At 51.8% G+C, this 13,640-nt stretch overlaps 1 protein-coding gene across 1 annotated transcript in view; it reads left to right on the top strand.

Annotated features, from left to right (window-relative positions):
• Positions 1–13,640, top strand: part of Cdh22 (cadherin 22) — a 126,703-nt gene that overhangs the window by 102,332 nt on the left and 10,731 nt on the right. Inside the window, exons 8-10 of the mRNA XM_075963048.1 lie at positions 140–276; positions 12,860–12,981; positions 13,070–13,187. Coding sequence (XP_075819163.1) covers positions 140–276; positions 12,860–12,981; positions 13,070–13,187 — 377 coding nt within the window. The remainder of the gene's footprint in view (positions 1–139; positions 277–12,859; positions 12,982–13,069; positions 13,188–13,640) is intronic.

Genomic DNA, 13,640 nt, shown 5'->3' with positions numbered 1-13,640 from the left:
TCCCCAGTTCCAGGGAGATGCTAAACTTCTGTCTCTAGGGGGTAGTCCCTTTCTTGAAGTAGGGTGGAACTGGGAGATCGTGGGCACAGACTCCCCACACTGGGGCGCATTTGATCAGCCCAACCCTGCTCCCACTCAGGTACGCCATTGACCGTGACTCGGATTTGGATCAGATCTTCGACATTGATGCAGACACTGGCGCCATCGTGACTGGCAAGGGGCTGGACCGTGAAACTGCCGGCTGGCACAACATTACCGTGCTGGCCATGGAAGCAGGTGAGTTGGGTGAGCGGAGGCTCAACCGTGAATAGGTGGCGGCCGGGGCGGAGCAAAGACTGAGCTGTCAGTCAAGTCACATGGGGGAGGGGTCAAGGGTTGAGACGGGGCACAGAATAAGAAACTAGGCAAAGTTCCTACTTGGGTATAGGTGTGGGCTAAATCAGATCTCCAGGAAGGAGATCTAAGTCCCACATGAAAGGACTAGTATAGAGGCCCGCTTTTCTTCCCTCGTTCACTGAACTTCTACTACAAGCTAAGCTTCAGTCTAGCATCTTAGAAAGGAGGATTAGTATCTGCCTTCATAGGAGGCCAGCCACAAACTGAAAAAAAAAAGGTATACTTAGTATGTCAGGCCATGTGACATGGTACAAAGGAACAGTAAGAAAAAGGGACCAAAGAAAGGTGGCCGTGTTTCCCTGGGGCAAAGAGTACTCCGGGAAGACCGGTTCATAAGACCTCAGGATGACCAGGGCACCATGCCCTCACCTAGGAGAGACAGCTCTGGCAGGAGGAAGAAACTGGCCAAACGCTCCTGGGTGGGCGGTAGCTGACCGGTGTGTAAGAGGAACTGCATGGGGCCAAAACAGTTGGAGCAGGGCAGAGTGGTTTGCCCCTGGCAGGCTCCACTCATCCTAAGGTTGGAATGAGGCAGGTTTTGAGCTTAGAGGGCTGTCTGGAACAGACAGGGGGTTGAGAGGAAGTGGGGAGCTTGGTCAGAAGTCGCGGTGTTGGGGAAGGGGTGATAGCCCAGCCTGGGCCAGGAAGAGTGGGAATGAGAATAAGATGCAGCCCCAGGGTGCTGATGGAGCAGGGTCAAAGGCTTAAGGGTACAGATGTCAAACACACTACAGGAATCTGGCTCTTCTGGGGGAGAAGTATCTGGAAGTGGGGGCCTAGCTTGGAGTCACTGGGCGGCTGGCGGTTGAGCCGGGAGAAGAAAGGAGGGCCCTGTGTAAGTAAGGCTGTGGAGGTGGGAAGCAGAGGGAGGGCGCTCAGGGGGCACCAGGAGTGGGCAGAGCCAGCCAGTGCCAGCCAGGCCTCTTCTGCTCCCACCTGCTCTCCGGTGTTGCCTGTCACCTCTGCAGGCCTCGTCAGCAAACTGCCAGAAAGCCATCTTGAGTGATTCAGGAGTGTCTGAGCCTCAGCCTTAGGGCAGCTCAAACCGACCCCAATCCCTGAGCCCTCCTGCTGGCCTTCCCCTCCTCCCTGTGCCCGTCTTCCCTTCCTCCTCCCACTTCGGAGGCCCCCGCTGGCCCATGGCAGGGCCGAGGAAGTCCCTAGGCTGAAGTTCCCTTAGTCTCTTTCAACTGCAGTTTAAAGGAAAACACAAAGCCGGCTCAGCCCTCAGTGCGGGCGTCTGGGAGCCTTTGAATCCACTCCTCCTACGCTTGCAAGAGAGAACAAAGGTGGCTGGAGAGGAAGTAGCTGGACCTGGATGGGGGGGAAGAGTTCCTCCACCTTCTGAGCCTCCCTCGCCTACTCCAAGGCAGCTGTCACTGAGGCTCTGCGCATGGGGAAGACAGGCCTGACCCTGACCGGCAGACAGAGGTGCCTCCTCCCTTGGCCCTAGATTGTCACCTGTCCGACATCCTGCCACTAGCAAGTCCCCCCTTGGGTTGAGCCCAGCGCTCTCACCACGCGGCTCCCTCTACATGCTCACCTGGCACCTGTGGCTGTGAGCTCTCTACCTTCAGGAAACCCACTACATCCCACCAGCTGACCATGGGGATGGGGGGTGAGACTCTGAAAAGAGAAGTTGGCTCCCAGTCTGGCTTGAGGCGCCCCCCGGAGCTTCAATCCACAGTTCCTGCCCACTTGTCATCTCTCTACTAACAAATGGCACACTTCAGATACTAGTGCAGAGAAACCTCTTAGCGTTAGTAAGCCTCATTCAAGGCTTCCCTGGCCATCTTGACTGTGCACTTAGCTTTCCGCCCACTGGAAGCCAGTCCCTTCACAGTGATGAGCTCACTGGATCTCCATGTCTAAGAAGTGTTGGCTCCACAGCTGGCCCCAGTGTGTGGATGAGGAAACGGACTCAGGTGAAATCCGTTGGGCAAATTCCCAGCCCTGCCTGGCCTCCTCCAGAGCTCAGCTCTCCCTGTCCTGTGCCCTGTTACACTTCCTTGGTCTGGGGCTGGGGAGATAGCTCTGTGTACAAAGGACCTGCTGAGCTCTGAGTCCCAGTTTTCACATTGAGGGGAGCATGATGACATAATCCCAACACCAGGAGGTAAAGAGGCAAATTCCTGGGGTTACCGACCAGCCAATCTAGATGGTAAACCTCGGCTCAACTGTAGATCCTGTTTCAAAATAAAAGGCTGGCAAGGTGGCTCAGTGGGTGAGACCCTTGCCTTGAAGCCTGACGACCTGAGTTCAGTCCCTGGACCCACATGGTAGAAGGTGAGAGCCAACTCCTACAAATTGTGCTCTGACCACATTAGTGTGCCATGGCATGTGTTCGCACATACATACATACGTACGTACATATATGCAATAAAAAATAAGGTAAGAAACTAGAGAGATGGCTCCGTGGGAAGAGTGCTTGCAATGCAAACCCAAGGGCCAGAGTTCAAATCCCCAGTGCCAACATAAATGCCAGGCAGGTATAGCAATCCACCTCTAACCTGTTTCTCAGGAGGAAGAGACAAGGAATCTCCAAAGCAAGCTGGCCAGCTAAACAGACTGGCCAACTCTGGGTTTAGGTGAAAGACCCTGCCTTAACATATAAAGAGACATAGAGAAGACATTGATGTCAACCTCCAGCAAGACATACACACACACACACACACACACAATCTGTAGCAAATAACCCCTACCAGCCCCATCTTCAAGCCATGTCTAATGAAGACAGAGTTACCATATCTATTTCACAAATGAGGGGGCTAAGGCAGAGGGAGTCCATGCAGAGTGATCCAATCCTCCCTGAGCCCCAGGAACAGAGCCACCCCACTGGCTCCTCCCACTGAAGTGTTCTCATGGCTCTCTCAGGATGAGCAAGGGGTCCCAGAGCCCCACCTGCTCCCAAGCAGAACAAACAAGAGGTGACAAAGATCAGAGGGGAAATATTTATACACGCTGCAGCGCTCTGTGAGCCCCTCGGAGGATGTCGCCCTCAGCCAGAGCAGTCGCCTGTCACGCTGGATTACCTCAAAGGCTGGGGCCCACTTAGTATGCTGGCTCCTCTCTCCCGAACCTCTGAGTCATCCATCCTGCCCATGCAGACGCGCCTTCCACTGACATTATCTTTAACGTTTTGTAATCATGAAATATTAATGACCAATATTGAATTTAAAGTACAATTTGTGTCTGGATCCTTCGGTGGAAAGGGCAGTTGTAAAGGGATAGTCTTGGGGGGAACTTGGACAGCCAAGGATGGAGCAGAGGGGATTGGAGGTGAGGTGCATGCAGCAGGCTCCACCAGGGTCATCAGCTCATATCCAGCCAGCAAAGAAGGTGGCTGGCTGTCCATGACAGGGTGTTGCCCAAAGCAGTTGGAATCTTCCCACAAGGGTCGCCCTGGGCCAAGCCACATCTTCCAGCACCCCGAGTTTTCCTACATACAGATGAGTTTGAGTGCAGATCTAGATACTAGCAAACTGTACCCCCTTCAAGAGTAAGTTCCAGTCTGCACCCTGTGGCCGGGGACTGGATAGGTGTAGGTGAATCTGAGGGTGGGAAGGAATGGGCTTATGTATGCACTCTGGGGAACGGGGCAGTGAGATGAGAAAAGGTTCCCTTTGTGTGATCCTTGTCACCTCTTGTCTGTTTTGTTCCTCTGCTCTCCCAGTTTTCCCTTTTTTAAACTGACTATGCCTTCCCGCCCTCTTGGAGGGCAGAGGGACAGAGACTGCAGAATGGAGTGGCCTTTGTTTATTTAAAGGCATTGGTCAAAATCCCCCCTGGGCTTGGCAATCACATTTTCTGGTTCTAGTAAGGTGCCTGACAGACACTTAGCAAAGTATGATTAGTAGCCAGGGAAGGAATCTGAGGCAGGGGAATGTCAGAGATGGTGATCCAGGTCCACTGTACTCCGTTTCACATGAGGAAATGAAAGCCAAGGAAGGAGCAACTGACTTCCTGACTCTGTCCTGTGCTCCCTGGAGCACTGTGGAGGGAGCAGAGACTGGGGAGGAGAGATCATAGAGGCTCCAAGGCTTCCCCCAGGGAGTCCTCCCCTGTGCCCACCCAGTCAAGGACTGCTTATCCCCACACACACACAATGGGGATACCTTGCTGAAAAAATGGTAGTGGCTTTCCTCGGTTCCGGTTCCGGGGCGGGGAGGAGAGAGCAAGGAAAAGCTAGAGTGCAAACGAGGTGCTCTGAAGAGGTCTGAGGAGCAGGGAGGGGCTGGCTCACCACTGAGGGACAGAAGAAGGGACTCCAAGGTAGGTCTCTGGTAGGAGAAGGCTTTCTAAGAGCTGAGATTTTTATCTCTCTGTGAATCAACACTGAGAGGATTAGAAACCCCCTCTGGGAACAGAGAGATGTGTATGGCTGGAGCAGCAAGCTAAGGAGAGGATACAGATGCAAGACCCTTTAGCAAGGGTCTTGAGTGTCGTCCCCCCCCCCCATGCAGCCAGATGTTGGGCTTTAGGGAGCTAGTGCAGGTCTTTTAGCAGAAAAGTGCTATGGTCAGATGTAAGGTGTTCACGGTTTCCTTGGCCTGGAGAAGAGGGAACAGGAGGGAACAGAACAGCCTGGAGCTACTAAGATAACTCATGTTAACTTCATGCGTGGTGTCAAGATAGAGCCAGAGCCGTGGAAGCCAAGGTGGGCCACCTGCCTGCATGGTGGAGGCTGCTTTGAGAGGCAGTGACTTCCTGGCCTCTGCAGTGTGTAAATCATTTCTCAGTTTCTCTTGGGCTGAGTGGGATCTCCAGGATCCTGAGCACTTAGCAGATACCAACAGGGCCAGAGACTGTGATGCGTACAGTCTCAGTAGGATAGCCCACTCTGCCCCAAGAGAAGGAAAACTTCTCCCAGTGCCCAGATCCCAGATACTGTTTTTACAGCCCCTGCTTCGCCTGAAGTCCCTCTGCTGTAGAGGAGTCCGAGCCCACACTCTGCACATTGGAGCCAAGCACGTGACCAAAGTTCTTGAGAGAGACAGAGAAGGGTGCCTGAACCTTCTGTCTCCCAAAAAGGAACATGGGGACAGGGCAAGACATGCTAAGAGGCCACTCCAGGCTGTCACCACACCCTTCGCTAGATCCTCTTCTCCACCACCCCCACCCCGCCTCCTACGCCTGCCTGGGCTGTGGGTAATTGGGAAGATCAATCTTCCTGCCCAGCCGACTGGCTCTCATCAGCACCTAGGGTGGGGACAGCAATCTAATTCCCTGAGGAGGAGGGTAGGGCGGGGCTGGGGGCTGTCAGGGAGAGAGTCCCTCCACTCCGTACCCCTCCCCTGTCCACCACACTAAGTGGGTGCAAAGATGACCTCTCCTCTGGCTCCATCCCTACTTCCCACTCTCGATGCCTCCCTGCATTCTCTCTCTGGGCTCCTCTTTCTCTGTGGTGCTCAAGGAAAGTCACAGCATCCACCCACTAATATTGCTGATGTGATGTTGGTTTCCCTGGTCCTTTCATGGGTCCTTGGAGGGGTGCAGGCACATCGTGCCCCAGTCCCTTCTCAGAGTCTCTTCTGAACACAGGCATGGATACCACAGAAAGGGAGAACCCCTCACCACACACAATTTTACTAAGCATCTATTACGGCATGCAGTGTTAAACAAAACTTCTACTTACAGAGGAGGTGAATGAGGGCGACAGAGATAGGATGTGGGCTCTGTAAAGCACTTGCTTTGAGAGCTCAGAGACCTGAGTCCAATCCCCAGAACCCACATAAAAGTGCTGGGCATGGTGGGAAAGAGACAGGAGAACCCCCAGGATTCACTGTAACCAGCATAGCCTAGTCAGCAAGTCCCCATGAGAGACCCTTCTCGAAGGAGGGAGATGACATTATTGATAATGGCACCGGAGGCCTCCAAGTAACCGTTCATACTTGCACCTGCACCCAGACAGACAGACAGACACACTTTAAAAAAAATGCATGGTACCCAGTAAAAGCCGTGATAGCTTGTATCACAGGAAGTCATGGGTATGAGATGGTGGGGGAATCATCAAACAAGCCATCAGGAAGGAGGTGAAGGGCAGAGAGAGCCAAGGCCAGGGACATGCTGGCCATCTAAACCAGGCCATGAGACCTTGTCAGAGAGAATACAAGGCTTGGGCTGAGGGCAGTCAGGGAGAGCTGCCTGGAGGAGGCAGGACCTTTGGGGCCTGGAAGGGTTCTGGCAGCTAAAGTGTTAAAAATCTCTATTAGTTAGAAACTCTCTCTTTGAAAGCAGACCTCATCCAGACCCAGCTCTGTCAGCATCCCTGTGAGACCTCAGGGACAAAGCTCACCTCTCTGAGCCCATTTCCTCATCCACCAAACAGCATTGATTCAAATGCCTTCCTTGTTTCACAGCTGACAGGATGATGCTGGAGGCACAGACCCTGAAGGGTTTGATATATGTCTTCTGCCTTTCTCAGGGGGAAGGTGACACCTTCCTTCTGGTCACTAGACCACGCCCTATGTCCTCTTCCTTTCCCACTGGCCCCATCCATCTCTGTTTTCTGCTCAATTGAGTCTAAATGTCCCATGAATGACTCTTTCCCTTGTTAGTGATCTGAACCCTCCCACACTCTCTGACCCCAGGGCCTTTGTATGTGCTGATCACTCTTCCCAGAGCAATCTCCCTCCCCCATCCCCTTCCCCTGGTTACTTCCCAGTTAGATATGAGTAGAAATGTCACTTGCTCCATAGAAAACGTGCCCACACCCAGCAGGGCAGGACTTCTTGCTGCATGCGCTCAGTCCCTGAGCTTTTCAATTCTTGTCACAGTCTGGAGTGGTGTCTGTCTCCACTTCTACACCGAAAGGCCGTGTTGTTCTTGTTCATTCCTGTGTCCTTGGTACAAAGGAGACTCCCATTCCACAGTCGTCAGCGAAAACCACAAGCCTCTGTTACGAAGAATGTCCAACCTCACCCCAGCTGCTGTGCTTGGGGAACCCCAGGGCACCGGGAGGCTGAGAGACCAGTCCAGCTACTCTCCCAGAGCCCTCCTTCCCAGCCTCTTGCGACCCCTGGGGCTCCACCTGCCACCTCCCCAGATGCACAGCAAGCCAACTGACTAAGGAAGCGCCAGGCCAGAGCACGTTTAATTTTAATTTAGGAATCGGTTAAGGCTGCAGGCCCGCTCAGCTCTGGGCTGTCAATCAGCCTTCCTCAAGGCTGCATCAATTAGTTTAAAAATATTGAATGTAATTTTGCCTGACACAACATATTGCAGCTACTGCAAAATATAATTTATTTTAGAAGAAGAAATAATTAAACTAATTTGCATGTCAGTCAGCTGAACTGAGATGGCAATGGGGAGGAGGGCCATGGGAGACCTGGCCCCTGGAGGGGGCACCTGCCACTGGGCACTGGGTGAGGTCTGCTCTGCCTGAGTCTGAGCAGCTGCCGCTGGATCGACAAAGAGCCAGGCAGCAGGAGGACCAGACATTGTGTCTGGACCACACACTTAGAGTTAGGAAGCTGGCCAACTCCAGGGATGTTCCCGACTCTCGCCCCCCCCCCGCCTCAGTTTCCCCATCTACAAAACAGGCTTGATCTCACCTTTGCCTGGGTTGTATGGAGATCCACGTGAGGTCATAAACAGGAGAGGTGAAGGCTAAACATTGCTGAGTGTTTTGCTTCACAACAGACCCCTGGAAGGTGCTACAGGGCTAATGCAGGCCTTCCAGTTATTACTGATTGAGTGACATGAACTGACCAGGAAAGGCCTGGACAATATCAGAGGCCTGCCACTCACCCCAAGGCAGAATTTGGAGCTGCGTACACAATGAAATTCCTTGGGCAATGCCAACCTTTAGCACTGGTATTTTTTAAGGCTTCCCGGATGAGTTTCCAGGGGTGAGAAACATTGCCTAATGTTGAAGGCACAGGATGGGGGGGAGAGGGGGTCAGGAGCAATGATGATTCTGAGACCCTTCCTCAGACAAACGGACAGGGCTCTGTTGGGAAAGTGACCTATGTGTGACGTTGAAGGAGGAGGCTGGGAAGGCCCAGGTGTAGCACACCCCATGGTGTGACAACAGGGGACTCCCAGTTGCAGAACCTGGGTAGAAGGTGACTGCCCTTCATGAGGGGGCTGCCGTGCTCCCAGGTCTTTCCCGCCTCTCCTCTAGCCCCACACCCCTACTACAGAGGCAGGCTGCCAGAGAGGACACTCAGGCCCTCACTAGCCCCACCATCAGCTGGGAGACAGACACCCGCCTGCCTCCCCCTTCCCCACCCGCCCTCCCAGAAGCTCCCCATCTGCCTGTGGAGGTTCTCTGGCAACATGCTCTTAAAAATAACGGCTCACTCGGCATCCCCAGTCACGACTCCCCTCCCTCGGTCCGGAAGAGTCCCTCTAGTTGGTGAGGTGGCAGATCTTGATAAACTGAAGAGATAACATGGCCCCAACTGAGGGGAACTCCCAAAAGGGGTCGGCAATGCTAACGAAAGAGTTTCCCTCCTTCCCCTCCTTCCCCAGAGGTGGCCCACCTGCCTTCCCATCTCCAGTTCTGTCCTCTCCAGCAGCTGCAGTCAGCATCCAGCAGCCTCTGAGTTCAGAGCAGATGGGTCCACTCCCTCCAAAACTCGTGGGGTGCCTGGATTCCTGGGAACTCCCAGACTGCCCCCAAAATAGCTCTCTGCCAACTCAGCTGGAGACTCTCACCATCCAAGCATCTGCTTGGAAGTGGGGTGACATTTGCTCTCCTGGGGGTTGCACCTGCAGTGAGTAGCAGGTAGACAAGGTCAGTAGTGAGCATGCTCAAGCTCACTGAGGATGGGGTAACAACAGGACTCAGGTAGGAGGAAGCTAGAAGGACCAGTGTTCAGGGAAGGGCTCAGAGAGGCCAGGCTGAGGCAGCCAGTTCTCTGTTGCTTCTACAAACCTGTATGCCAATCTTCAGTGCTGTGTACACAGTTCCCAGCACTTTGTAGCTGTTAACTCGTGGCAAGAAAACAAACACAGAGAAGTCAGTTCACTTTGCTGAGCTGACAAAGCTCCTTAGTGGCAGAGGCAGACTCAGTCTTAAACACCACACCCTGACCACCTTTTAGGTATAGAAACTGATGTCAGGGTCTTGTCCCTGCTCAAGGTCTGGGTCAAGGTTTCAACCACCCCTGAAACTCAGACCTCTTCTCCATCTCTTCAGATTCCAGTCATCTGCCCAACTGTGAGGGACAAGCTATTCTATCCCGTTTGCCAGCCAAATGCACATACTTGGACTCATCTGTTCTTTCCAGGGCCAGGTGTACTGAGAGCAACAATTTAGGGGCTTGGTCACCAGCTGACCCAGTGTCTAGACTTGGCCACATATTTCAGTTTCTCTTTTGCAGTGTGGGGGACACGAATTTTAGTAAACCACAGGATCCACAAGGGCAGCTGAACGATGGGCATGTGTGCTCTGGGACCATTCAGTGCTCTCTGGGTGACAGGATGTTGGAGGCAGAGGCTTCATCTGAGGGTACCTGGTGATTATGGTGGAGGTATCAGTGGTATGAACTGGCTGGACATCGTTGTAGCCACACTGGAGATGGTGCTAGTGCTGTCGATGATAGAGGGACAGTGGCCATGAGGGTGATGGCCTTAGTACCTGGGAGGATGGGGGAATAACAAGGATGGAGTTAATGGATGTGGTGATGATGATCTCCTGGGATGGTGGAGACAGCAGTAAGGATGCTACTGTTCATTACCTGCTAGAGTCAGGGAAGATAGTGTTGCTGGTAGTCATAGTGATGGCTTAGTAACATTCATGATAGTGGTAATGGTGGTGGCAGTAAAAGCAGTAACAATGCAGATTGTGGTGGTGCTCCTGGTAGTGATGATGGTGATGGTGTTGATGATGGTGATGGTAGTGATGATGGTGATGGTATTGATGATGGTGATGGTAGTGATGATGGTGATGGTATTGATGATGGTGATGGTATTGATGATGGTGATGGTAGTGATGATGGTGATGGTATTGATGATGGTGATGGTAGTGATGATGGTGATGGTAGTGATGATGGTGATGGTGTTGATGATGGTGATGGTAGTGATGATGGTGATGGTAGTGATGATGGTGATGGTAGTGATGATGGTGATGGTAGTGATGATGGTGATGGTAGTGATGATGGTGATGGTAGTGATGATGGTGATGGTGTTGATGATGGTGATGGTAGTGATGATGGTGATGGTAGTGATGATGGTGATGGTAGTGATGATAGTGATGGTAGTGATGATGGTGATGGTGTTGATGATGGTGATGGTAGTGATGATGGTGATGGTGTTGATGATGGTGATGGTAGTGATGGTGATGGTAGTGATGATGGTGATGGTAGTGATGATGGTGATGGTGTTGATGATGGTGATGGTGTTGATGATGGTGATGGTAGTGATGATGGTGATGGTGTTGATGATGGTGATGGTAGTGATGATGGTGATGGTGTTGATGATGGTGATGGTAGTGATGGTGATGGTAGTGATGATGGTGATGGTAGTGATGATGGTGATGGTGTTGATGATGGTGATGGTGTTGATGATGGTGATGGTAGTGATAATGGTGATGGTGTTGATGATGGTGATGGTAGTGATGATGGTGATGGTTTTGATGATGGTGATGGTAGTGATGATGGTGATGGTATTGATGATGGTGATGGTATTGATGATGGTGATGGTGTTGATGATGGTGATGGTAGTGATGATGGTGATGGTAGTGATGATGGTGATGGTGTTGATGATGGTGATGGTAGTGATGATGATGGTGATGGTGTTGATGATGGTGATGGTGTTGATGATGGTGATGGTAGTGATGATGGTGATGGTGTTGATGATGGTGATGGTAGTGATGATGGTGATGGTAGTGATGATGGTGATGGTAGTGATGCTGGTGATGGTGTTGATGATGGTGATGGTAGTGATGATGGTGATGGTGTTGATGATGGTGATGGTATTGATGATGGTGATGGTGGTGATGATGGTGATGGTAGTGATGATGGTGATGGTGTTGATGATGGTGATGGTGTTGATGATGGTGATGGTAGTGATGATGGTGATGGCATTGATGATAGTGATGGTAGTGATGATGGTGATGGTAGTGATGATGGTGATGGTAGTGATGATGGTGATGGCATTGATGATGGTGATGGTAGTGATGATGGTGATGGTATTGATGATGGTGATGGTATTGATGATGGTGATGGTATTGATGATGGTGATGGTAGTGATGATGGTGATGGTAGTGATGATGGTGATGGTAGTGATGCTGGTGATGGTGTTGATGATGGTGATGGTAGTGATGATGGTGATGGTGTTGATGATGGTGATGGTATTGATGATGGTGATGGTGGTGATGATGGTGATGGTAGTGATGATGGTGATGGTGTTGATGATGGTGATGGTGTTGATGATGGTGATGGTAGTGATGATGGTGATGGTAGTGATGATGGTGATGGTAGTGATGATGGTGATGGCATTGATGATGGTGATGGTAGTGATGATGGTGATGGTATTGATGATGGTGATGGTATTGATGATGGTGATGGTAGTGATGATGGTGATGGTATTGATGATGGTGATGGTAGTGATGATGGTGATGGTAGTGATGATGGTGATGGTGTTGATGATGGTGATGGTATTGATGATGGTGATGGTGTTGATGATGGTGATGGTGTTGATGATGGTGATGGTAGTGATGATGGTGATGGTGTTGATGATGGTGATGGTATTGATGATGGTGATGGTATTGATGATGGTGATGGTGTTGATGATGGTGATGGTAGTGATGATGGTGATGGTGTTGATGATGGTGATGGTAGTGATGATGGTGATGGTGTTGATGATGGTGATGGTAGTGATGATGGTGATGGTAGTGATGATGGTGATGGCATTGGTGATGACGACGATGGTATTAGTGATGGTGATGGATGGCTGGTACTATTGTTCATGGTCACAGAGGTTGTGGTGGTAATGGCCGTGGAATTGACGCTAATATTAATAATGGGGATAGGGATGGTGGGTATGGTGAAGACAATGGTGGAGATAGAGAGGAAGGTGGTGAAGATGATTATGGTAATGGTAACCACAGAGGTGGAGTGGCAATAGTGGAGATGTTCGTGGTGATATAGGGATGGTGGAGATGGGTGTGGTGGGAAGGATGATGGTGGGGATGCAATGGAATGAGAATGGTGCAGATGGGCATGGTGGAGAGGTGGGTGGTAGTGGAGGTGGGCATGGTGATAATGGTAGAGATGGATGGTAAAGAGGGTGGTGGTGGGGATGGGAGAGGTGTGGTGGAGATGCTAATGGTGTAGGGTAGTGGAAATGCTTAGGAGATTGGAGTAAGGATCATGGTGTGATTACTTAATTCCAGATGTCCCCATTGGATAGCACAAAGTGTCTGTCAGGTTGACTCCACTGCCTAATCTTTCGGGAGTGAGCAGTTGTCTAATCTCATCCCTGAAGCTGCTTGCCCTCCTCACTCTTCTCACAGACAATCATGCTCAGCTATCGAGAGCATCCCTCCGGATCCGAATCCTGGATGTGAACGACAATCCCCCAGAGCTGGCTACACCCTACGAGGCAGCTGTGTGTGAGGACGCCAAGCCAGGCCAGGTACCCAGAGGGACTGGGGACCAGGGAGCTGTCATGCCAGAGCCCCCACCTCACCTCATTCTGTATCCTGCCCCTCCCTACCCTACAGCTTATCCAGACTATCAGCGTGGTGGACAGAGATGAGCCCCAGGGTGGTCACCGCTTCTATTTTCGCCTGGTACCAGAAGCACCCAGCAACCCTCATTTCTCTCTGCTGGACATCCAAGGTGAGCTACCTGTGAGCCACCACCCCCAGGGTGGCAGAGAGGACCGGCATATTGCTTTCCTCCTCTGTAGAAACTAAGACTCCATGAGAGCCGGAGCTGGGTCTAAGATCACAGAGTATGAAGCTGGTTATGGCTGACACCCAGCCACTGGCCAACCCTGAGGGTTGGCAGGGTGAGAATGTCAGTTGAGCACCCAGGGGGGCAGTAGGGTAGACATTGGAGGACAGTCCCTGAGCCAAGTGACAGAAAGGCAGTGCCATACACAGACCCGCAAATGTGGTTCAATGTGCCATCCAGCTCAAGTTCCTTGTGGCATCCTCAGAGACACAGTGGCGGGCAGCTTTTCCACCCCTTCCCAGAGTCCTGCAGGGTCCTTCAGGGTGTAGGCCTATTGAACCTTTCCAGTTCAGTTCACATCTACACTTGGGGGTTTTAAACCCACACCCATAAGGT

This window comes from Microtus pennsylvanicus, chromosome 2 (assembly GCF_037038515.1).
Source record: "Microtus pennsylvanicus isolate mMicPen1 chromosome 2, mMicPen1.hap1, whole genome shotgun sequence".
In the NCBI taxonomy this organism is placed as follows: domain Eukaryota; kingdom Metazoa; phylum Chordata; class Mammalia; order Rodentia; family Cricetidae; genus Microtus; species Microtus pennsylvanicus.
The sequence above is the reverse complement of the archived record's forward strand: the minus strand, read 5'-3'. Positions and strand labels throughout refer to the sequence as shown.